The 26657-nt window shown below is 42.9% G+C and overlaps 1 protein-coding gene across 1 annotated transcript in view; it reads left to right on the top strand.

Annotated features, from left to right (window-relative positions):
* Positions 1 to 26657, top strand: part of tmc3 (transmembrane channel like 3) — a 60973-nt gene that overhangs the window by 32993 nt on the left and 1323 nt on the right. Inside the window, exons 15-21 of the mRNA XM_040198614.2 lie at positions 8483 to 8550; positions 8924 to 9052; positions 12687 to 12797; positions 13625 to 13750; positions 15933 to 16011; positions 23516 to 23558; positions 23650 to 23917. Of these exons, the coding sequence (XP_040054548.2) occupies positions 8483 to 8550; positions 8924 to 9052; positions 12687 to 12797; positions 13625 to 13750; positions 15933 to 16011; positions 23516 to 23558; positions 23650 to 23917 (824 nt within the window). The remainder of the gene's footprint in view (positions 1 to 8482; positions 8551 to 8923; positions 9053 to 12686; positions 12798 to 13624; positions 13751 to 15932; positions 16012 to 23515; positions 23559 to 23649; positions 23918 to 26657) is intronic.

Genomic DNA, 26657 nt, shown 5'->3' with positions numbered 1-26657 from the left:
TGCGGCCGACTCCGCCTTCCAGACCCTGAAGAGCCGCTTCACCTCCGCCCCCATCCTGCGCATGCCCGATCCAGAGAGGCAATTTGTAGTGGAGGTGGATGCCTCGGATGTTGGCGTAGGGGCCGTCCTGTCGCAGCGGGCCGCCGCCGACCAGAAACTCCACCCCTGCGCCTTCTTCTCTCGGCGTCTGAACCCCGCAGAGAGAAACTACGACATCGGCAACCGAGAGCTCCTGGCAGTGAAGGCGGCTCTGGAGGAGTGGCGGCACTGGCTGGAGGGGGCCAAACAGCCGTTCCTGGTGTGGACCGACCACAAGAACCTGGAGTACATCAGGACGGCCAGAAGACTAAATTCCAGGCAGGCCCGCTGGTCACTCTTCCTCACCCGTTTCAATTTCACCCTCTCCTATCGACCAGGTAGCCGCAACATCAAGCCCGACGCCCTGTCTCGCCTATTTCTGAAGGGGGAGGAGGAGGGTACTACAGAGGCGGACACCATCCTTCCCCGGCGCCGGTTCTGGTGGGAGTCCCTGAACAAAGACGTCCAGGAGTTTGTAAAAGCCTGCCCCGTCTGTAACCGAACAAGTCCTCCAACCAGGCTCCGGCTGGACTCCTGCACCCGCTTCCCGTCCCTCATCGCCCCTGGTCCCACGTATCCCTGGACTTTGTAACCGGCCTACCACCATCTCAAGGGCACACCGCCATCCTCACGGTGGTGGACCGGTTCAGCAAGATGGCGCATTTTATTTCCTTGCCTAAGTTGCCGTCGGCCAAAGAAACTGCGGAGGTGGTCCTTCGCAACGTGTTTAGACTCCATGGTCTCCCTGTGGACGTGGTCTCGGACCGGGGACCACAGTTCACTCCTTTTGGAAGGAGTTCTGCACCCTCATAGGGGCCATGGCCAGCCTGTCCTCGGGGTTCCACCCCCAGTCCAATGGCCAGACGGAGCGGAAGAACCAGGAGATGGAGGCGTCTCTCCGGTGTATGGTCTCCAGCCACCCGTCGACCTGGTCCAAACCGCCAATGTCATCCGCCAATTTCGGCGCACCTGGGCCCAGGCCAGGGCCAACCTCCAGCGGTCGGTGACTAGATACTCCGCCTCTGCTAACCGCCGACGCTCCACTGCGCCCACTTACCGGGTGGGCCAGAAGGTCTTGTTATCGACCCAGGACCTTCCCCTTCGTGACGACTCCAAGAAACTGGCCCAGAAGTTCACTGGCCCATTTGAGATTCTCAAGATCTTCAACCCTGCTGCAGTCCGCCTGAAGCTTCCGCGGACCATGCGTGTCCACCCTACATTCCACGTCTCTAAGATTAAGCCTGTGGTGGAGAGCCCTCTCGTTCCCGCCACCCCGGCCCCCCCACCTCCCCGCATTGTAGATGGAGGCCCTGTCTATTCTGTCCGACGCCTCATCCGCTCCCGCCGCCGGGGGAGGGGCATCCAGTACCTGGTCGACTGGGAGGGCTATGGTCCGGAGACAAGATCCTGGGTCCCCGCCGGTTTTATTGTCGACCCACGACTTATCACCAGCTTCCACCAGCAACACCCGGACCAGCCCTCCAGGACCCGCCCAGCAGCCAAGAGGCTCCGTCCCAATACCCGCACTGCTACATCCACAGCCGGCCCTGACGAGACGGAGGACTCCTTCTCATCATCGGAGGAGTCCGCAGAGGAGAACGACGCGCCCTCCCTCCAGATCCCCGTCCACCCGGCTCACAATTCAGACCGGGCCGAGTCTGAGGAGTATTGAGGAGACTCCTCCAGAACCCTCCCCTCCCTCCCTCGGTGACATCGTTTTGGGACGTCAGGAGACGCCCCTTGAGGGGGGGTTCTGTCACACTCACCTGCCAGCTCGATCTTCCACACCTGCCCCGCATCCACAATCAGTCACTCTCCTGCCTTCCACACCTGCTTCGCATTCACAATCAGCCCCGCTACATAAGCACTGCACACCCAGCCTGTCATTGCCAGATTGTTCTTCGCGTCATGCAAGTCTCTCCAGCACTCTACCTTGGACTGATCTCCCGGTTTCGACCCTGCCTGTTCCCGACCCGTTCGTCTGTCTCCGCCCCGGTGAGCACCTCAGCCTTCTGTCCCCGACCACGAGTCCTGCCTGAGCGCCTCGGGTTTCTGTTGCCTGCTCCTTGGAGTGCCCGGCGCTTCTGCTCCTGTGCTCCGGATCCCCGACAGGCCCAGCGATCGCACCAGCTGTCTCCCGGCATCTCCTCCCCGATCCTAAGGACCGAACTCTGCTCTGCCTCTCATTGTGCCCGAACGCCTGCTGTGAGGCCGTGTTAAATAAAAGCGTTAACCATTGTGCTGCATATGGCTCCGCCACACGTCCATGTCATAAGTACGTTAAAACACGTATGTATGTCCATATATTTGACTGGGCCACGTCACCAGTTGGTCAATCTCCACCTGTATGCAGACTCATCCCCACCATGAGTCCAAAGATGGGGGTGTCGGAGCCGGTTCAAGATGTGCATGGAGAAGAAGAGCCTTTTAAGCCCAGCAGAGAGATCCATGCGGACCTGCCTGCTCCGTTCTCTGGCGACGGTAGCGAGTTTCCTCGGCTAGATGAGACAGTTCGTTACATTAGTCTTCTTAAAACACAGCTAAAATAACAGACTCATAGCAGGCTTCTCATGCCTCACGCATTGACAGTGAGACACACATTCAACCAGTTCACAGGACACACCGAGTTATCCTGCTAATGTTGTCGAGAATGGCTTGTCCTTGATCCAGCTAAAAAACAATGTATTCCACTGATTGTAGGACGTACGGGAGTAAAAAGGTTACAGGGTCTTTTTGTCGGTGGGACAAGCAATGGAAACAATAAAGGACAATTCAATCATGACAGACTTGTTCCAAATTAACAATACATTTATTACACCTGTAATCTTTGGCGGTTGGACTCCATCCTAAAGGAAAAAAATCAAGGGTCTGCTGAGTCTTAGCCGAGTTGGCAACCGGACGCGGGCCGATATACCTCCCCGGTCACTGGGCCATAATCGAAAAGAACCGAGGCCAGCACTACAAAAGAACGTGTGAACATGTGTCTTCTTTTACTTCAAGCCAGTCAAGTTCACATTGTTTGGTGATAAAAACATTAATGTCCATAAAAGATATTAAGTGAAAAGTAGGGCAACTTAATTTAGACAGCCCTACAAATAAATACCAAATACTTACCAAAAAGGGTGGATGTTGGTGGAGAATGAAAAGAAAGTGCGAGTACGAGGTCCGTTCCTGTTCACACATGAGATGATTGACATCAGGCTATCTCGGTTCCTCAAAGGTGGATCGGCACGAGTCCATCACGAAACCAGGATTTTTTAACAATACAACAGCAAATAAACTTAAAGGAAGAGCGTCTTTTTTCATGAATCATGAAGGCATATGAGGAGAGTATATGTGTATTTGAATCCTTTCTGTCGGATGAATTGTACATCTTTTACGTTGTTCCTTCTGTACGTCCATCGCAGTCTGTCCGTCCCGAGGACGATGCTCCTGTATCTCCCTAAAGGTTTCTTCCCTTTATTCTCCCCGTCAAAGGCCTTTTCATTTTCTGGGGTGTTTTTTTCTGTCGATGTGATGGTTTGGGGACAGAGGCTGTCACATGTGTACAGACAAGCTGAATGTATAGGCTCATTTTAAGTGCCTCATCACCCTAATCAATCACATTATATGTGCCTATATGGGCCTCCTGGCACGAGGCTTCATGGATGCATAATCATCCAATGAGATAATGCTGGCGATAATAATGATCTCTTTTAGATTAAGTAGATAAAAATTTAATTTAATTTAAGCAGCACCCAGAAAACACATATTTATGTGAGGGCTCCTTCTCAGCAATGACTGTGATCAAAACAAAGGAAAAGAACAGACAGCACTTGGATCAACAGCTGAGGCTCCATAAATGAATTTGTGTAGGGGGTGCAATCGAGCCAAATTGCCATTTGGAAGCTTGAAATCATATGAAGTTACTACATCTTTAACTTTAAATGTGTGTGCCAAGTTTAGTTAAAAGTGGAGCATACTTAGTCCCTCAGAAGCACCTCCATTTTTGTCTGTGAAGAACAGGTTGCCGCGGCAACAGTGCAAGACGAAAACAAAAAGATTTTAATAACTTTTAATCACCCAGGCCTTGGGACTGTTCATTTGAAGTGGCTTTATCAAAGTCCAAGGGAGAAGTTTGTCAAGTATAGCGCGTAGAAAGAATCGTGGAGATATTTAAACAAAAAGAAAATACCTGACTCCCTGTTGATTTTAGAGCATGGTCGCAGGATACATTTTATTTAAGTCACTGTTATACATGTGTACCCAAAGTGTCATACGTCAAACAGGGCGCTGGGGAAGCTTCATTGAAAACTGGCAGGGGGCGCTATGGAGGCAATTTACCACGAGCAAAAACTCCACATCAGATCCTTTACTGCAGCGGTTCCCAAACTCAAGAATGCCGCGGCCCAATTTGAAATCTGAAAATCTTTTGCGGCCCACCCAAACCTTTAATCACAACTCTGATCAAAACATAAACTAGGGATGATTAAATTACCTTAAGAATTTAACCGATTCAAAATGTATTAACCGACAATGTATGTTTTGTATACCATTTTCTCCGGAGCTCATATGCCGTGTTTTCCGCACAATAAGCCGCACCTTCAATGAATGACCTATATTAGAACATTTTTCATATATAGCGCGCATCGGATTATAATGTGCATAAGATACTGCAGTCAAACGTGTGACGTCGGGGCGGGTGGATGGGTCGGTGGATGTGGGGAGGTGGAGACGGTGCTTTCAGGGTCCGATCGATGCTGCGAGATGCGTCCGCTCCCGCCACCCACGCCTTAAATCTTGGGCTGCTCTCCAGCCACGCCGCCTGCCCACGGCCCCTTTTAGAATAACTAATTTTCCCCGTTAAGATGGTTCAGCTACTGTAGAGAAAATGGCACCGTCTCCATATCTCACGCGCTTGAGCGCCGCTCAGCATCTCGCCGTCGTAGACGAGCTTTGGCGTGTCTGTCAGAGCGCCTTGAGCGCCGTGTACAACCAGTATGGATCAACCCATTAACCAATTGATCCATGTATATAAAGCGCTCCGGATTATAAGGCGCTGTCGTTTTTGAGAAAATTAAAGCCTTTTAAGTGCGCCTTGGAGTGCGGAACATGCGCTATATTGACTTTAATACTTTAATTTAGAGGGCGCCCCATGTGACATTGTTTTGTTTGGCGGCGCCGTTTGTTGAACATTTTATTCATTTATTGTAAATAATGACCTCTCGCGGCCCACCTGCAGTACCTTTGCGGCCCACACTTTGGGAATCGCTGCTTTACTGTCATCACCTAGAACACGCCCAGAATGTTTCATGAGTTTTTGAGCTTGGCAAAGCACAGAAATACCTGCTTGATCTCTCATGCGAAGACCGTGTTGCCACAGCAACACATTTAAAAAAAAAAAACAATATTCATGGTAAACTATCAAGTCTTAAGGCTTTACTTACACTGTAAAAAATGTGACTGCCGTTAATTAATATCTACTAAATATATAATAGTAACCGTTACATAATAAAGCCTAAGTACCGTTTTGAATTAAATTGAGCTGAATTTAATAAATGCTGCATATTTATTAATTACATACTTAAATTTGCTTGTGAATCACTGAGTAGACTTTAATTATATTTTATGGATAAAGTTTAATATGCAGGAAAATTATGAATTTTACTCATTTAGAGTACATTGTTTTCAATTGAGTGACACTTCCGTCCCACGCATTTTGAACCACGTGGACATCCGCTCCGCGCGTGGAAGGGACGCTGGTCTCCTAAAGGTAAGACCTGTGCAATTATTGTTAGTGAACGAACGCATTATAACCAAGTTGTTGTAGCAGTTTAACATTATTTTGCTCTTCTGTGAAGTTAACAAACATGCCAACTTTTCTGCGCTGTAAATGTATTTAAGCCATTAATCTAACGTTAGTGGTTTTATGTCGTTATGTTGTTTCATAGTTTCATAGAGAGACGCATTACGGTTCATGTTTGCAAAAGGAGAAACAAACATTCTTTCTTCCAAAGGTTAGTAAAGTAAGTTCATGAGGAATATCGGTTATATAAATATCCCTGCACGTCGTTTTGTAAGTAACTTTAACATGACAAGCTGTTAAAAGCAGCCGGGTTTGACCAGGTGGCTTTAATGGTCGGTGAAACTAACTAAACATTAACGTTACATTTCTGGAGAAATGTTTCTGGAGAGAGACCCGACGTTATATTAAGCTAATGTGTTAATATGTTTTGTGATCTTTTTCTCATCTCTTCTACCCGTCACGTCTTGTAATGGTCAACTCACAACATACAATTGTAACGTTATTTTTACTAGTAAGTTGTGGCAAAAGCTGCTGGGTTTTACAGTTTCATTAATAATAATTCAGATTAATTTAAATATTTATTGTCCTCTGGGTATGCGTGCACATTTTTGCATTCTATACTACTGCAGAAATGGAGACTGTTACTAAATGCTTGCCATTTCAATCTGATTACACCAGCTGTCTGAATTCAGAGCCATTGACAAAGCAGCCAAGAGTCCTTTTAACATAGTTGCATTGGATTGGATGACTTAGAGCTCCAGGTTTGTGTTATACTATCAAATGGAGATCAGTTGACATATGACCAGCCTGTTAGTGAATGAAAATCTACAGGAGCAAGACGAACACGTCGGAGAGTCCAGACGTTGGTATCGCGTTGGACAGACTAAAAGTTCTGCCTGAGGGACTTTCCAAGGGCTTGCTGTCTGCTGGTTGGGTTTGCGTATGCAGTCAATCTTGCACATTCAAAGAAACTCACATTTAACATGTTTCAGGTTTTCTTGGAGCTGGACTGTTCAAAGCTGTTCCCTTTGACCCTCGGAGAAAAAAGGGAATTGTTATTACTGTTAGAACTCTCAAATGTGGTTACTGTTTGTTCAATGCTTGTTAATTACATTATACCTTTAGGATTCACATTGAGAAGTTTAGGTTTGCCTCTTGTTTTTCTGGAGTTCAGTTTTGGCGCTGCTATCTAGTGTTAATGCTGCTCTATTTGTGTTGTTCAAATGTATATAAACCATGCTCATATAATGCAGCTTTTCCTGTACGTATTCATAGAAATTTGCACAAATAAATGTTAACCTGCTGTACTTATGTATGATGATCTGTTAAGTTAAGTTTACTGTTACAGAAAACTGTATTGAGTGAATTAGACATAGAAAAATTGTGGCAACAAAGTGGCACGTAATTTTATTGAATAGATCTAAACAATTAATTTAACAATGTGCTAAAATGTGAGTTGATATAACATATTTTATTCAGTAAATCAAATTCAATTTTACCAAGATTAGTAGTAGATAACACTCAATGTCACTCAAATATTCAGTAAATATATACATTTCACCCAAATAATCAGTAAATGTAAATACATTTCTCTCAAATATTCAGTAAATATAAGTCAATTTCACCCAAATATCCAGTCATTTTATAAATGACTTTTGATAAGTAGACATGAATCAATTTTCCTTGTGAAATTGATTTGGATTTGCTACATATCTCTTGTTGATTAAATTATTTTTTTCAATACATTTTACTCAAAGTTTTAGCAATTGAAATCTACTCAATTATATTATTTGTCACTTTGTTTGTTGTCACATTTTTTTTGAGTAACCATTGGTCACATTTTTTAGAGTGTACTACAAATTTGAGGTTGATCTGATATAATGGCTAGGAGTAGCACATCAAGTGTAAAACTTATTAAGGCTCACACTAGCTTCCTGAAGATGATGAAGTGGAGATTTTGACTAGAAATTAAAAAATTGACCAAAATGGAGCCGCACCCCACCCAGGTTGATGCACAAAACTCTTTCATTTAAATAACTTTTGAAAAGGGTCAGGATCATACTAGACGGATTTCGAAATTGATTGTGTTAAAAGGAGTAAAGATAAAAAAAGCGAAAAAATGCAAGTATTCAGCAATTGACTGCAGCGCCCAGTTTTGTTTAAATTTTATTAAAAAATTGCTAGGTCTCAATGTGAACGTATGCTTGAGATTTGGTGAGGAAAGGCCAAGAACTTGTGACGTTATGTGTCTTTACCTATTAGGCTACACCCCTTATATTTCCATTGGTCCATAATCTCTAAAGACAATGAAATATCAAAAAAATGTATTTAACTTTTAAAAGAGCCAACAATGACTCAGCGTCTGGGAGGAGTTGTAAAGTTGAAAATGTGTTTTTCACAAAATTCAAAATGACAGAAAAACTAGTCAGAAGCATTTGCCTACCACGATTGACTATTTTGCACAGGATAACCAAGAGCACAGTGTGCAAAATTTCAAGTCAGTCAATAAACGGGGGGAAAAATTAAACTAAGTACCAAAGTTGTTAATATTGATTTGATCATTTAAGGACAACACATTAGTGATCTTTCTACACATTAATGATCTTTCTCTCTTCTCAGCCTGAATATGGAGAATTCAAAATAGCAGAGAATGTTTTGCATCTGATTTATAACCAAGGAATGATCTGGTAAGTCCAAAAATGTCTATGAAATGAATTAGAAATACAGAAAATGAAATATAGATACCTAACCATAACTGCACTGTATTAGCTCGGCTTGCACCGGTGTGTAATAGAAGATGTACCTCAGAGTTAATTGACTAGCCAGTGCTGACCAGTCTCCATGACCCTGTTTAAAGGAATGTGGCCTGCTATGATCTCTCCATTACACCCCTGTATCTGGCTCCACTGTATTTCCTCAACTCATTTCAGAAATGCCACTTGGCAACATTGAACATAATGAAGCGAAACCATGAGCCTCAGGATGGAATGTGTGTTATATGAAGTGTGACCCCAGTGGCTGTGTGGGTGTGTTACTCACTTTTCTCTTTCTTCCGTTCAGGATGGGAGCATTTTTCTCTCCCTGTCTTCCTGCCTTCAACGTGTTGAAGCTGATTGGTCTCATGTACCTGAGGAGCTGGGCCGTCCTCACATGTAATGTTCCCCATCAGCAGGTGTTCAGAGCCTCCAGGTCTGACATACACAAAAAAAAACATGTGATTGTGTGTTGATTAAGATATTTGGTGATTGTGTCAAAGTGGTCGTTGGTTTTATATATCTTGATTGATATTATTGTAATTTCATAAACGCTGTTACACATAACTGCCAGTCATTGTGGCGGTTGCTTAACTTCAAGCCTTCGTTGTTCACTCCTTCACTCATCCTGTGATAATTGACATACTGAGTTAAACACCAATCATGAGACTCAATGCAAAGACTGGTTATTGGTAAATTATTGGTGCACCGTAATTTAGATTATTTGTTAACCATCTTATTGATATTAATACAATTATTGTAATAATAATTTAGTTTTCATACTTAATGATAACACATGCACAACACTTGCAGTCCACATTCTATTTTTAAATAGTTTATCAGCTAGCTAACTAGCAATAACTTCCAACTACCAATCTAGAGCAGCGGTTTCCAAACCTTTTATGCCACGCACCCCTTCTACATCCCAACTGGGTTCATGCATCCCCAAACCCCCACACTTAAAAACAAAAGGTCTGTTTATAGCAGCATTCAAACTGGACCAATGGCAGAACAGTTTGCTCACGCGTGATGTTTGTTTACAATATTTAGTCCACTGTTAAATGTTGCAGTGTGAACACAGAATGAACAAAGGGGCAACTACAACACTGTATCATATTCATTCTGAATCAGGACAAACAAAAAAACGACATAAATACCCTGAAACACTGCAACAAAGTTTCAGTAAATTCTATTTACGTCACTTTAAAGGAGCAATAAAAAGCATGAGGACACACGCACAGGCTCAGAGGCAGATTGCATCATATTACATTTACAATTAACCACACATAGCGGCTAAATTATTTAAAATTCAAAATGTAAAGTTACACATCACAACTGATATTTGGAGGTAGGGGAATTTGAAATGACACAGTAAATCACGTAAAGAACTAATAGTGGCACATGTATAGTCTCAGAAACAGATATGAATAATAAGGGAGGGGGGGGAGAGAGAGAGAGAGAGACATATGAGTATTAACTCCATCGCCTCGGATTCCTTCCTCTCTCTCTGTCCCTCTCCTCTCTTGCGAGTGATGGCATGAGCCTGCCCCCAAATGCTGCCATTGGTTGGGGGCGGTGCTGATCACCCCCCCCCCCCCCCCCCCCTCCTCTTTAGTATTTATGTGAGCCAGTGACCAAGGAACATTCAAATAAGGAATATAATAAAACAGCGTTAATGCAGAATAGAATAAATGTCGGAACTTGCTCAGCCCTACTATTATTCTCCGAAACCCCATATTGACACTTCCGAAATTTTGGCAAAGAGTGTTAGTTATTCGTCACTTAATTGTCTTTAAAGTCTGTCAATCAAACTGGCAAACAGCATGTGTATTGGCATTCATGTCTGGTCCAAGAGAGGTAGTGTGCTACGCACATTTTGCTGCAGGACGGAGTTGGGAGATGAGGAATTTTACTCTGATCAGCAAACCTCTCTCATTACTTATTAACACTAATGGTTTCATTTTCTAGCTCTTCAGCGGTGTTGGCAAATCAGTGGCTAGTCCTAGAGTAGTCACACACATGCGCATGAACACACAGGCATTGTTTGAGCCAACCTCTGGACTTATGTAACAAAGCGGCCATAGCCTCTTTCAGTCCTTATCAGTCGCTCACAGATGCTCACACACTCACACACTCACACACTCACACACACACACACACACACACACACACACACACACACACGCAGTCCACCATAGCACTGAGTGATTATCTAAAGGGGGCAATTAAATGCAGTTCTGCTGGATGAGAGACAGAGTGGTAGTGACCCGTTGTTAATATTAAATGAGTTGTACTAACCCTGCTCTTGACTGTTGAGTGCTGGGAACGCTGTATAACACTGTCAACATGTTCTGTTGGTGATGATATGGTCTCAGTTACTGCAGTGGACCGCATTTCAAAATAAAATATATATTGAGGGCGTTATGGTAGAAGGGCTTGTATAGCCAAAAAGGCACCAATCCTCATTTCCCCTTTGAAGTGCCATATCCCCATCTTTGAGCTGTCTTTAAACCAGATCCACTATTGGTAACACTATATATTTTCACTTGATCCTTGTTCGAGTAGACCTCCTCTATGCCCGTGTCCATTTCCATGAAGTATTACTGTATAGATTTCGAGAAAGCTGAAGACAAAGTTAGTAAAAAGTACATGATGTTTGTCTTTTCTCAATATTTGAACTGTCCTTGAACCAGATCCCAAACTGGTAACACTCTATTTTCACTTGAGCCTTGTTCAGATAGACCTTCTCTATAGTCATGTACATTTTCATGAAATATTCATTTACAGTTTTTGAGAAAATTGAAGGCAAAGTCAGTAAAATGTACGTCATTTGCGTAATTTCCCTCTCCTATATGCCCATGTATAATTTCAAAAATCTTTACTGTACAGTTTGAGAGAAATAAGATAAAGTCAGCTCATTGGGTCCTTTGTCCGGTGCGGTGCCCTTTTTCCTCCTCGGGTGCACTTTCCCCTCACCATCTGGGGCCGAGGTGGGCCGCCCGTTGAGCCAACATGTGCGCATGTAGCTGCCGGTGGACTTTTGGTCTTCGTACTGACCGCGCTACGTGTGTTCCGGTTATGGAAGGGGCAGCTCCAGCGAGGGACCTTGGGTGGCCACAGGTTACTGTGGGAACCTCCACTACCGCAGCAGTTCTGGGGCAGCACCTCATTTGACTAGGCAACCCTCTGAATGTAAGCGTCTCACTAAGTGGGGGAAAATAAACTAACATGGATGCCCACAGTAGCGGCAAGCAAAGAGGAAAGAGCCCAAATAAAGAACGAGAACATAACATTTACAGGACTCGCGGATGGCCTCTGATTCATGGAGGGAGATCTCCACAAACAAGGGGAACAAAGTCGTGGAGGAAAATACGGGACAAATGTGTCCTTGATGAAAAGCAGCAGTGTGGATGCACGGGGCAATAAAGTCTCTGATGAATAAATAAAGCAACCAGCGACTTCCACACACAAAGACGTGACTCTCCAGGTCGTCTGCAACAAAACACGTTACTCCTGTTGTTCTGGAGGTGAATCGCTCTGCAACACACGCAGGACTTTTAGAACCATGAATTGAAACGAGTGCGTCAACACGACGGTGCGTAAAGACGCAGACGCAGAAGCTGCCAGGCTCCCACCGCAGCATCATTCAAACAAGCCCTCTAGAGCCAGGATCAAGTGAAAATAGAGTGTTAATGTTTGGATCTGGTTTAGAGACAGTTTAAGAATTGACCAAATCCGCCTGAAGTGGGCGCAAAAATGTTAGTACATGAGGCCCACAGTATCAGCCGTTAAGAAATACAGACAATATCACAGAGCATACATACAGTACATCCAACAGATACCTTTCACTCTGCCCGCAATAGAACACACCTATAGTGTGTAGACAAGATCCAAAATACAGCACCACATCCACTTTTGTCAAAAAGGGTTGATGAAGAAGACAGAGGCAGCACGATCTGCTCATTCTTTAGTAAAATTGAATATATTGCCCCACAAAAAGGGTCGCGACAGGCCTATTGTTTGTAATTTGTTGAAAACACTGTTTTCTGTGCTTTGCTTTTTTTGTCCAGATCAAACAATTTCTACTTGGCTATGCTGCTTTTCATGCTGTTTCTGTGTATGCTGCCCACTGTCTTTGCCATAGTGAGATATAGACCGTCACAGCACTGTGGACCATTCAGGTGAATCATTGCTTACCGTGTCAAAGCATGTGTGTGGTTAAATGGAAGTGCTGTGATTTACATTCCCTATTAGTGGAAAGTGGAAGATGTTCTAAAACTGTAAAGCCTGTCTGCATCCTCCTATCCTTGAATAAAACACATACATCAATTATTTTGTTTTACATCTAAAGTAATATTTAAGGTCCTCGTAATGACGTTCCACTTTCCTTTGTGTTTTCCAAAGAGCTTAAGGGCTGAATTAGACAGTCATTGTAAGTGAATTAGCATATGATCTATAGTTACTTCATGTACGAAGCGATGTTACGTGTTACAATGTTAGATCATCACAAAGCTAAACCATGTTTCCATACTGCAGCTCGGAGGTCTCCAACCCCTTTTTGCCTCATGGTCCAGTCTTGAATGTGTGATGGATAAACACAACAAAGTATCCGGCCGACGGAGGGGCGGATTAGTAGTTGCTGCACCCGGCACACTTGGGGGGCGACTGGGAGATGTGTCAGGAGGGAAATGTGCATATAATTGAGAAAGAATCCGGTCATTTTTCAAAATAAATCATTTTTCAGAAAAAAAAAGACAAATGGAAAAAATAAATATTTATTTTGTTTCTATTTCTCCTGCCCAGTACCAAGTGGCCAGTGCAAGTTGCCGATTTGCATTTTGTATTCTGGTCCACAAGTTGGTGGGGAGGGTGCAGCTGATAAAGTACTATTTGGGCAATACGAAGAGCTAACCACATTCAAAGGAGTAGCTACTACCAGAGGTGAAGTTCTGTTTTTTTGTTATTTCAAAATGTTTAATACATAAAATGACTTAAATGTGTGTTTCAGTGGTCAAGAGAAGATATATGACATCATCTCTGAGACAGTGGCCAGTGACTTCCCCCTGTGGTTCAGCAAAGTGATGAGTTACATCACCAGCCCTGTCGTGGTGCTGCCGGGCCTGCTGCTGCTGTTGTAAGACTAAACAAACACACACACAAATGCATTCCCATATTTATCTTTTGTAGGGCTGTCAACATAAACGGGTTAATCTATGCGATTATTGTGGCCGAGATTAATGCGTTTAATCCTGAAATGACTCTCTTCATGACCCTTTTTCTAACTTTATTGAGAATCTAACACAACACAGCGTCTTAATAAAGTGGTGTATATCTCAAGGCGAGGCTTTAGAAATGAACACAAAGGGATTCTGTATTTACTCATAAAGCCTGAATCGGTAACTCGCAGTCTGCCTCCCGTCGGCTGTACCTGAGTTGATTCTTCAACTTCTACAGAAATCGTTTTAAAACCTAGTTTAAAACGATTTATCTGTACAACATTTATCAAAAACAACATTGTAACAACAACAAAAAACATTCATTAATCGCCATTGATCAAGATTTATGAATTTCAAAATGTGCCATTAATTAATTATACATTTTTTTAAATTGTATTTAATTTGACAGCCCTCGTTTTTTGGTAAATGTGAACAGGAGTAAGGGGCAAGTATTTCCATTTTAGTGTGTGGGTTAATCAGTTTACAATAGTAACTCAAATTTAAAATAGAAATACAGTAATGAAAAGTAAAGTAAAGCAAACTAACAAAGCTAAATAAAACTCAAATTAAAAAGCATGACAAAAAACCCAAATTGGATCAGAAGGGTTCTACGACATGCCTGAAGAGTGGTAAGGGCAATAACATCCTTCTCTTTGGTTACATATATGATGGGTTTAGAGTAAATATTCCCAGAGAGAGAGAGCGTGGTTGTTCTGTGACCTCTAAAACTATAGTTCAAATATAAAAAATGGGACCAGAAATGCTTAAGCTTGGCACACGCCCAAATTGTGTTTAGTAACGTATAATCACGATTACATTGTGGGTCACAACCTCTGAATATTTTTGCTAGTTTGCCGTTAGCAAGGGAAGTGACCATCGTTATAAACATCAATAAAACACCAAGTCCTCATCTTTTCCACTACAAAAAGATTTTGTCCACTATAGAAGGTGGTAAGAGTAAGGGGCAAGGACTGGAGAAAAGGATTAATAGCATGAATGAGCCTCTAAGATGCAACAATCAGTCTTAGGGGTATAATCCAAAATAAAAAAATGTTACCCAATAGTAAGAAATACGTTCTGCAGGAGCCAGGCCACCTATGTCCTTTGGGCGACTTACCCGCCCAGATAAAGTTTAGAATACGTTTATCAATAGACCGGAAATAGGATTTGGGCAACAATATTGGTACGCATTTATAGTATACATCCCTGCAAGTGTATCACTTATCGGCAAATTTGTCGTTGCGAAATCAAAACATGTCATCCACTTGAACTGCGTCGATGGGATCTTCGCAATAAAACATTGGATGTGAAGCGAGTCTTGGTCAATCAGTCAATCGCGTTAAGATGTCTACAGCGTCTTCATTTCCCCTCTAATTTGTCATCCATTCCAAATTGAAGATTGATACTGGATTAATATTATTATTACCGTCCGTGTTTCTGCGCAATCTATGATCTTAATCAGATCAGTTTCAAATTTTGGTCAGAACACTCAAAAGACTGTGGTCATAAAAGCCTGTAGTTTGGCGGGCAAACATGGTTTGCGGCAATGTTAGGTTTGTTTTATAAAATCAAATTGCATTTGATTTTATTAATTCGGTATGTATAGGAATTTGGTGAAATTGAAGTTGAATGTATCAAGAGACGTAAGACTGCGAGTTACAATCACACCAAGGTACCTGAAACCCAAACTAGCTAAACAAATAGGCACTGAAGATAAACCAAATGACACTATCCATCTTCAAACCGCTTATCCTGCACACAGGGCCTCTGGAGTCCATCCCAGCCAACTTCGGGCGATAGACAGGGTTCACCCTGGACTGGTCGCCAGCCAATCGCAGGGCTACACAGAGACAATAGAGGGCCATGCCCCACGTTAAGTGTTTCCTCTGAAGTTTTTACTTAAGTATGTTTGAACTGTTTTGCTCTGTGACACAGATCTGTTGATGAAGAGTGTTGTGGAAGATTTTCTCATGCAATCCAGAATCAGTTACAGTGGGAAGAACAAGTATTTGATACACTGCAGATTTTGCAGGTTTTCACACACACACACACGCCGTAAAATCAACATGTCATCTTGACTTTTGTCCTGGTGTGTTTCAGCATGCTGATATACTATCTCCAGGCCATTGCCAGATCCCTCAAATTTACCAACAACCAGCTGAGGATGCAGCTCCAGACAGTGAGTTTCTGATGAATCAATTGCAAAATAGGTCAATTGTAAATGGACTAACCATGTTTATCTATTTTCTAGTCTTCCGACCACTCTCAAAGCTCTTTAACACTAAATGTCTTTACACTGATTCCTACACTGCTGACAGTAGGTCCTACGCTGTATTTATTTTAAACATTCAGACTTTAACCTCTCAGGACCTGCCGTCCACATGTGTGGACATCACATTTTAGGTTGTCTATACCAGGGGTGGGCAAACTTTTTGGCTCAGGGGCCACATTGACTTTTAAAATTTGACAGATGGGCCGGCCGGTATCAGATGGATAGAGAGTGTTTATGTCAACCAATATAAATTATAAGTAAAAGCCAAAAGTAAAGTGAACTTACATTTTTACACTACATTCCATTTCAGTGGGAACAGTGTTGTTGGTCCCCCTTTTTTGCCAGTACATGATAGTTTGTTGTGGCAATTCTCAGGACAGATCTGAGGTGTTCATCCGTTAACTGGGATCTGTGGCGTGATTTGTTGGTTTCATCACGCTGAACGTCTGCTCAACCACCTAAGTAGAGCCAAACAACACTGGCATCCTCTGTTTGCAAACTTGGCTTCGCTTGGTGAAGCAATGAATTCAGCCAGGTTAAGGCGGTTGAACGTCTCCTTTAAGACGGCGTCACATTGAAGATCAAAGAGTTCCAATTCCAAGTCAACTTGGCTTTGAAGACTCTCACTCTCTCGTTTGTGTACATGTTCATGCACAAACTGATCTTTCCCTGGTAGCTTCATGTTCAGCTCATTCATGTGTGTCAGTATGTTCACAGCAAAAGCAAAATCTGCGTCGCTCAGCTTTGGAAAACCATCAGCTTTCCCGATTGTTATACTGAGCGCGCAGGACGGCGCTGTCCCGTGGGTCTGATGTGCGTCAGTTTTTGCCGTATAAAACGGACCACGTCCCCGTGGCGAGCTTGCCTGTGGGGGGGGTGGAGGTGAGCAGCGCAGACAGCAGCAGCTGGACTCCCAGGCTGATGCGGTGCAGAAAGCACGGCACCGCTGTCCTCTGCCGAGCGGCACGTTAAGACTGTAACGCTGTAACGCTTCTCTGTTCCCGACTTGAGTTAAGAAACATCGATGCTGGTCTTTTGCCGTCATCGTGCTTTGGGAAACTCAAGTCGGGAACGGAGAATTGTTACAGCGGTCGTTACTATAATTTATAATTCATAATAATAATAATAATACTCGGCAGGCCGGATCAAAACGCCCAACGGGCCGGGTCCGGCCCTCGGGCCGTAGTTTGCCCACCCCTGGTCTATACTATACTACTTAATTCTGCTTAAAGGGGGGCTGATGTCCACATACGAGGCTAATTACTCTGCCATCATAGTGGTGTCAGAAGAGTAAAACACATTACAGGTCAAATTCAAGATGTCAAGGAACACCCCGGGAATTTCGGATGGCCACTCCCGACCCAACCGTCGACCAGGTACCAATACCAAACAAATTTCGTGGCTGATTCTTGTGCAGATATGTATACAAGTGTTGTATGTTTGCCATGGCATGTCAATTTGGTAAAGGTTAGTGACAGTAACGATCAAGTATGCCGCTAAACATGATGTCCACATACGGAGACAGAAGAATTTAGTGTTGTTGAAAATGCTAAAATGTTAGCTAAAACGCTAACAACAAAATGTGAGTGTAAAAACGTAGTTTGGGAAGATTTTGGTAGAAAATAATAGTTTACAACATTACAGACAGATATAGCATGATTTATGAATACATCTACATGGTTTTGATTAGATAGAAAGATAGCTAGATAGCTAGCTATATAGCTAGATAGACTTTTATTGCCATTCATAAATATATACCAGTGCATATCTGAACGAAATGTGTTGCATAATGGCTCTAAGATAGTTCATATCAAAACAGCAGCATCTGAAGAATAAATATCCATTCAATATAATGATTTTTCTCATGATTGGATTTCCAGAGCATATTCCTCTGTCCTATCTGTCATATTCCTCAAGAGCAGAGCGGATACTGGGGACAATTGCTGGAGACGACTCAGAGGTGGAAGATTTGTCTGACATCTATGATCCTGTGGAGGATGCTGATTATCAACCTCCACCAAAGCAGGTGAACAGCAGTGAGGAGGACGATGGTGGGGATGAGGACCCCATTCCACAGCCCAGTGAGTCCAGCAGGGGACGTAAACGTCACTGTGGTGAAAATGAAGAAGCAGAGTGTTCAGCGACTCGCAGACGTCGGCGTCAGACTCAGCAGGTTGAGGCTGATGGCTCAAATGATGGCCCTGAAGAGCCAACACCAGGACCAAGACGTCAAGGACAGTCCAAGAATGGACGTGGAATGCTTTGTTTGCGCTACAGCAGATGGTATTGTGCTGGACATACATCAAGGTGCAGATGCACTGCGTGAGCAGGTGGAAGAACCAGAAGATCTGGGTCTTGGAAGCTTGGTCATTGATCAACTGTGTCAAACTCTGCATCCTGGTACAAAGTTGGATTGTGATCGGTTCTTTACAATCATTGCCGGTGTGGAACGAATGATAAAGAAGCAAGTCTACGTGACTGGTACAGTTATAAAGAATCGGGTTGCTGCACCAGTGCAGAAGCTACCAACTGACAAAGCAATGAAAAAGGCTGGAAGAGGCACCTCAGCAGAAGTTAATACTGGAGATGGAAACATTGGCGTAGTGAAGTGGTATGACAATAAACCAGTACTGATGATGTCTGTTGTTGATGCTATTCAACCAGAAGACACCTGCAAGCGATGGGACAAGAAACTGACACGATATGTGACTATCTCACGACCAAGTATTATCCGTGAATACAACTCCAAGATGGGTGGGGGTTGACTTGGTTGACAGAATGATGAGCTATTATCGCATGAACATCCGCACTAAAAAGTGGACACTGCGGATGCTAATGCACTTCATGGATTTGGCATTGGCCAACAGCTGGCTACTGTACCGCAAAGATCTTGCTGTATGTGGTACACCAAAGAAGACAATCATGCAGTTCCTTGAGTTCCGCTTGGAAGTGGCTAAGGCCTTCTTGGCCCAGCGTGAATGGTTTACCGGAAGACGATGAAGACCTTTCAGAACAAGGGAAAAAAGGTCAAGTGAAGGAAGTGCCCCATATCTCAATCCGCAGAAGGGGCAATGCACATCTTCCAGAGTTGGTCAACCTGAAGAATGCAGCCCGCTGCAGAGCGGCAGGCTGCTCCGGGAAATCACGAGTGCAGTGTGGGACATGCAAGGTGTTTCATCGCAACTGTTACATCGCTTTTCACACAAAGGTGTGAGTTCATACAGAAAAAAGGGCACTCCTAGTTTGAAATAGTAATAGTTTTGGACTGTATTGTTATTGTTGATAAAAATGGTTTTGGAAATATAAAATATTTCTTGCAAATTTTGTTTTTACATAGCCATGTCCAGAAATTGAAATGGACAGTTTAAGAAAATATTTTTTCTAGTTTTGTCTTTGCACTGTTTGTTCAAAACATGTTCATATGTGTTTTGAATGAATGCAAAAGCTGTCAAGAAAAAACAGCTGTGTTCAGGTTGGTAAATAAAGAGTAGAATACTTTATTTCACAATGATGACTTTTGTGTTCTATGGGAATTTTGACCGAGTGTACACGTATGTGGACATCATATGACGGTAATGCGTTCTCAAGTAAACACGTCCATTCATTGACCACGAAAAGGATCGCTGGCTACCCAAATAGCTGTTTGCCGCTTGCTGGCCAACTTGCTCGCAACTGGCCGGCTTATTAGCGTGCTAGCTTGCTAGTGCTAGCACGGGTCAGAATCCCCTCGCGTCGCGTCTAAGTATTTACCCCCCCTTCTTCCAAGCCGTAGTCCCTAGCAACAGATAGCGTTGTCATAGTGGCGCAATTATCGTCTTCCTCTTTGTTTTACTATGTGGAAACCTTCCCTGCATTTCGCTCCCGCTCGCCCCTCGCGTCCAGTAGTCGTATTACACTGCTTAAGATTCCCGTCTTCCTCGGTGGTTTGATTGACGGTCTCACTTCCGCCCCGTTGCTCTCGTTTGCCCCCTAGTGTGATAACCGGCACTCCGCTTGTTGTGCGCAACCCCACCGTCGTTCCTTCCCTGCACCCCCCTCTCTCTCTCGCACCCCCCTTTGTGCTCACACCCACGCACACACACGCACACACACCCACACACACACGCACACACACACACACGCACACACGCACACACGCACACACACACGCACACACACCCACACACACACGCACACACACACACACGCACACACGCACACACGCACACACACACACACACACACACGCACACACACGCACACACGCACACACACACACACACACACACGCAAACACTCTGGTTTTGATTGTTTGTTTGGTGAGTAGGTTTAAAATAGGTGTTATGGGGATTGTTGGTTGCAGTTATAGGTGATCTTGATCAGTGTTCCTGTGAGTTAATAGACCCTGTTACACTTGAAAGAACCGTTTTCCTGTGTTTACTTGTGCATTTATATGGTGGTGACCGTTGACATACATCGCCAGTGCTCAAACTTAAATCCTTCCAACATCTTCACTCTCAAGGAGTGAATATTAATTATGAGACTTGATTTATAGTATTGGTTATTGGTCCCTGTTAGCTCAGGGTGGTGCCCCGTTATTTATTCATTCTGAGAAGTATCTTAGTGATTATTAAAGATTCTATTAATGTCCATAAGTTAGTTCCTCATTTGCTAGTAACCTAATACGACCCCCTAGCCGCTCCCAACAAGTAGCTCCGACCGCTGGGCTCCTTCATGGCGCGTAACAATAAATGCTGCCGCCTGCCAAAGAGCGTAAGTTGTGGCGTAACAGCAGTATGAACGGTACCAGAGAAATTCATACCGTACCGAAATCTTATACTGTTAAAAAAGGGCTACACAAAAAATAGTTCTTTACAAGGGAGTGTGGTTCCACAAAGAACCGCCTCGTTCTAAAGAACCATTTTATCTATTGGATGGTTCTACATCTTTGCCCATAACTTGGTTCTATGAGATATTAAAGTGTTCTTAGTTCACGTTTCTGTTGTTGAGTGGTGGGGTATAGGATAAAGAAAAAAAACTATATATATATATATATATATATATATATATATATATATATACATGTATATATATATATATATGTGTAAATATAAATATATGTAAATATATATATACATATATATATATGTAAATATATATATATATATATATATGTAATATATAAGTAATATATATATATATATATAGGGGGGACATTTTGAAGAATGTGCATATGCCACAAGCACCCTGTTGAAGAACAGCTAATATTTATAATATTATTAACAAATATGAGAAGAACAATGGGTCCCTGCTCGGGCTACTTTGATACCTGTGCCCTAAATAGCCTCTTCCCATAATACTACCATTTTTCCAGAAAATTCTAAGAAAAAAATCATGAATGAGAATATAAACCACCAAAATAAAGCGCCCTGCCTACTTCCAAGTGACAGCCGTCCATCTCGTTGACAGACCAACGTCTTTTCATGCCACGGTCACCCCCAAATAATAGCGGTCGGTTCAAGGTAAGTTGAAGCTTTTGGCCATTTACACTTTTTTGTCATGCCTTTAGCTTGGTTGTATGTGACATATTTCTCTCCTTTTGTGGATTTCGTAACGTTAATGATAACATTAAATATTTAAATAGTTCGAAGTAATGTTAGACTTTAAGTTTTAACTATCCTTAGGTTGTTAAAATTGTTAATTTTGTATTTCGTTTTTGTACTGAGCGTTTATTTAGTCTGCTATACCGTTAGTTAAGTTAATATATTTAACGTTAATTTCGCTGTAGCTGATTAACTAACATGGGTTTATGTTAAAGTTCGTCTAGCGTTAGATGTAAACTCTAAATTTCAACTATTCTTTATTTTAAGAAACTCTGAACGGGAAGAAACTGTTGGTGTGGCGGGAGGTCTTAGTCCTGATGGACCTCAGCCTCCTGCCAGATGGAAGGGGCACAAACAGTTTTTGTCCAGGGTGAGAGGGGTCGGCTACCATCTTTTTAGCTGCTTCAGAGACCTGGAAGCGAACAAGTCCTGCAGGGACGGCAGATTGCAGCCGATCACCCTCTCTGCAGAGCGGATGACACGCTGCAGCCTGCCCTTGTCCTTGGCTGTGGCTGCAGCGTACCAGACGCTGATGGAGGAGCAGAGGACGGACTCCATGATGGCCGTGTAGAAGTGGACCATCATCGTCTTTGGCAGGTTGAGTTTCTTCAGCTGCCTCAGGAAGAACAACCTCTGCTGAGCCTTCTTGGTGATGGAGCTGATGTTCAGCTCCCACTTGAGGTCCTGGGTGATGATGGAGCCCAGGAAACGAAACAATAGTGACGGGGGAGTCACACAGGGTGATGCATCACACCCGTTTGCAATCGACAGGGTTAGTCATTTGATTAAGTGCAATTTAAAAAATATAACAATAATGAATTATGTAATCAAACTACACAAACTAAACAAACTAGCATTTAATGTGCAACTAAGCATATCTGAAAGTGTTGATCTGTAAACATTACAAACTTACAGAATCCAGCTTTAAGTTTGATATGTTTTGTTTCAGGAACCACCTACAATCCTCCCCCGAGTGACCAGACAGACGTTTGTGTCGCAGTGGATGGACAGAAAATGGTGTGGGACACTGAGGCGGGCATTTCATTGGCCATGGGGGGTCGTGTTGGCCCCGTATCATGTTTTAAATATTGCATTCCCATGTTTGCCTTTTATCCTACAGCTGGACACAAGGGTCCCTGTGACTGTTGAGAGAGTGGCAACATTAACTTATTTCTTAGAGCACACAGATTACAATGTTAAATGACAAAGTTAGGGGGAAGTTGTATCCTTAACAGTTTGACATCATTTATGTGCATGTTGATTATTTCAAAGATCTTCTAATAAAAAGAGTGGAAAAATCCTAATTCTGAATCGGTTTTCTTATGGATTTTTTTTACATTTCCAAAAATCGATTCCACAAAGAACTATTAATTCCTCGAGAGAATCATTTTTAAAGAAAGAACCATTCGGACAGGGTTCTCAATGGAACTATTTGGGTGCATGAATGACTTTTTTGAAAAGGGTTCTTTAAAGAACCAGAAATGGTACTTCAAAGAACCATTATTTCAAGGTTCTTTGAGGCATCTCTTTAAAGAACTGTTTGGGGAGATGTTCTTTTAAAGAACCCTGGTCTGAAAGGTTCTTTGTGGAACCAGAAATGGTCCTCCTATGGCATCACTCCAAAGAACCATTTTTGGTTCCAGTTGGCACCCTTATACTTCTGTGTGTATGACAGATGTTCCACAGGGACTCGTTGACACTACCACCTTTGTCCAAAGGACGGACAAATCGACCTCAAAATGAAAGAAATGAGAGTTGCTTGCTGTAGTCGTTTTTAAGTTAACATTCTGAAATGATTTAAGGTGGAACTTTTCTTTTGATCTCTTCAGGAGCGGAAAGATGACAAGAAGAAAGTGTTCCAGACGGCTGCAGGTGTCTCCTGTGTTTTTTCCGTGTCCTGTTTGTGTTCCATTGTTTATTCTGGTGTTGTGGCCCTCACCCTGTAACATGTACTCCATCTTAGCGAGGTTACAGGCTCCAGAGGCTGCAGCTGACAAAAAGACAGATCAGCAGGAAAGCGACATCACGAGCCAGGAGGCCTCTATTCACACTGCTTCTCTCAGACGGAACGGCAGCGTCACAAACTCTAGCTTTCCTGTTCGTCATGGAAGCCGCATCGACACTATCACACAATCAGCTTGTAGGACGGACCGAGGAAGTGTGGTTGGATCAGTCAGAAGTCCGACAGCCACCAGGCTGACCAGGCACAGGCCGGAGCACATACCTAGCAGGTCTGACTCACATTGATATATTGGTTCAGCCAATCCGATTGTCTATAGAAAATAAGCGTCCATGAAGAAGTGTCTGTCCCCTTCCTGGTTTCTGGTTTCTTTTTTGCATATTTGTCACACTTATATGTGTCACACTTATCAGAAAAAAATTCTACTGGACCAAGATAAAATACAAAATGCAGTTTTTAAATGAATTTCCCCTTAATCCCATTAACTTGGCGGCAACAACTGCAATCAAGCAATACCCAATGTTCACAGCGCTGTGGAGGGACTTAGCAGAATTCTTTCCAGCCTAAAGGGACTCCAAAAACCACCTTTTTTTTACTGTTGCTATTTAAAGGTGGACGTGCTGGTGTGCTTGTGATCCTTGTCCTGCTACAGAACCCAAGTGCTCTTGGGCTGAGGTCACAAACTACTGGCCGGACATCCTTCACATGGGTACATTGATTATGTACCATAGCAAGTGGTCCAGGTGCTGAGGCTGCAGAGCAGCACCAGACCATCACAGTACCCACACCATGTGTGACTGTTGATATCATCTCAAAGGCTGGGTTACTTTTACACCCAATACGCAGAATATCTTCCCAAAAAGCTTGGGGATCATCAAGTGAGACGAGCCTTTGTGTTCTGTTTGGTCAGTGTCCCATGGATGCCAGGTCTGCCCCTCTCTTTCTTACCTTTGATTCATGACCTATGACCATAAGTGATTAGTTGGGTCGGTTTGCACGTTTTCTCAACCTGGGCCAATATAACGCTGGACAGCAGCGATATGAGTCTTAAAATGACCTGATGTGTTTCCTTTAAGGGATCTCTTGGTGATAATAGTCAGGTCTGGATGTGGCTGGTGAAATTGAACAAAAATGGTAGGTGGTTAATCACAGTTCATTCATGAAGAGGGTTTTTACCTTTTCACATTGGGCCAAGTAGGTTTGCATTTTGTTGCATTTGTTTGATGAACGTTTGCGCTTAACAAATATGCAAACAAAAAGAAACCAGGAAGGGGTAAACAGGTTTTTTTGGCACTGTATATGTCAATATCGTTGATACAGAATTAATATTTAGAATTGATAACTAACGATATCACTAATTGGGGTTTAAAAGGTGGTAATCAAACCCTTGGTAGGCATTTGTCTGGGGGGGTTTCTTGCAAATAACTAGCTTGTTAATGTATATGTGGTGTTTTACTCAGTACTTTTATGTAGAATGCAGTAAAGGAAAAGGAAACCCAGTTCTTCTGGAACCATTAAAAAGGAAGCCATCAATCCATCGTATTATAAAGATAAAAACACATATTGTAGCAGAGGATCTGTTGTCCAAACAACCTTTACACGCGCAGTCCAGGGGCGGTTGCACAAGAGCAGGATAAAGAAACTCAGGTTAAGTGAAAACGCGCCGCTTGACTCAGTTTGATCTTAATCGTTTGCACGTTTGCCGAGCCGGGATGAGAAGGAGGAGCTAAGTCAATCCAGATGTGCACAGCTGGCATCAGTGCATGTTCACGGCTTCCTAAGTAGACCACGGTGTCCATCACAGATTTACTGATGCAGAAATAGAGAAGACACGCAAGGAACATTTTTAACCCGCTGAGCAGCAACTAATTCTGGAAACTTTGCATATAATATGCAACAAAAGGAAAAACCGGCAGCTGTAATTAAACAGAGAAAAGCCTGGCGGACAATCGCAGACCGACTGAATGAAAGGATTTACAAATATCTACTTACAGGAAAGTTGTAGACTGTTTTAATTGCTTCTAATGATTGTTTTATGTGTTGCTTGTGTTGCTTTAACTGTGTTTATGTTTTAAATGTGCCGGTTTTACTCTAAAGTGTATTTAGTATTTAGTCTACTTTGCCTTAAAAGTGAGCAGATGGGATTTATGTTCCTCTGGAAATGTACTATATGCACAAATGTCTATAAGCTGTGTCTAATTCTAAATATCCTTCTACGATTAATGTTCATACAGAACAGGACTGCTTAGGTGTTTGCTTCCTATAAACAGACTCCAATCATCTCATCTAGGCAGGGGGACAACACTTGCTAGATTGACAGATGCCTCTGGGGGGGCTTTGCTTAATGCAGGTAAATAGTCTGTGGAGGGTAAAAGAGGCTGGATGCTTGGACACAAATATAATCTGTGCACCCAGAAATATGGATGCTGGTTTATTGTCACACCGACAGCTGAAGGGTTTGCAGATTGCTGAACATCCACCAGCTACTGGTCTATTGTACTTAACAATACTGGGCTACAGCCACTTGTTATGTTCAATAGTTGTGTAACGTAATGTTGTGTTTACAAAAAGACCCACAGAAGACCAACAAAATGGTTCGGGTTGGTATAAGAGGCAGTCCAAACTGTATTGAGATATTCATATGAAAGATTGTTACAGAAGAGGTTAAAGGGCAATACAAAACAAAATTGAGATCTACGTCACAGGTTAGACAGTTTTTCATGGATTTATATATATTAATAATTTGAAAAGAAAAAGATTCTGACCGTAAACTCAAAAATCGAATGCAGCCTTAAGCTCTGAACTCTTATTTCTTATCTCACTTGAAACCCTGTTAGCTACTACGGTAAGACTGAGCAATAAAGCCTTTTTATATAAAAAACCACAAGTTGTATTTATACATTGAAAAAAAGAAAGAGGATTTTTAATATAAAAAGTGTTTATTGTTTTATTTGTATTCTTACCGTAGTCGCTAACAAGGTTCTCCTCTTTGATTCTGAGGAAGGATGTTG

Source organism: Gasterosteus aculeatus, chromosome 12 (genome assembly GCF_964276395.1).
Source record: "Gasterosteus aculeatus chromosome 12, fGasAcu3.hap1.1, whole genome shotgun sequence".
Lineage (NCBI taxonomy): Eukaryota > Metazoa > Chordata > Actinopteri > Perciformes > Gasterosteidae > Gasterosteus > Gasterosteus aculeatus.
The sequence above is the reverse complement of the archived record's forward strand: the minus strand, read 5'-3'. Positions and strand labels throughout refer to the sequence as shown.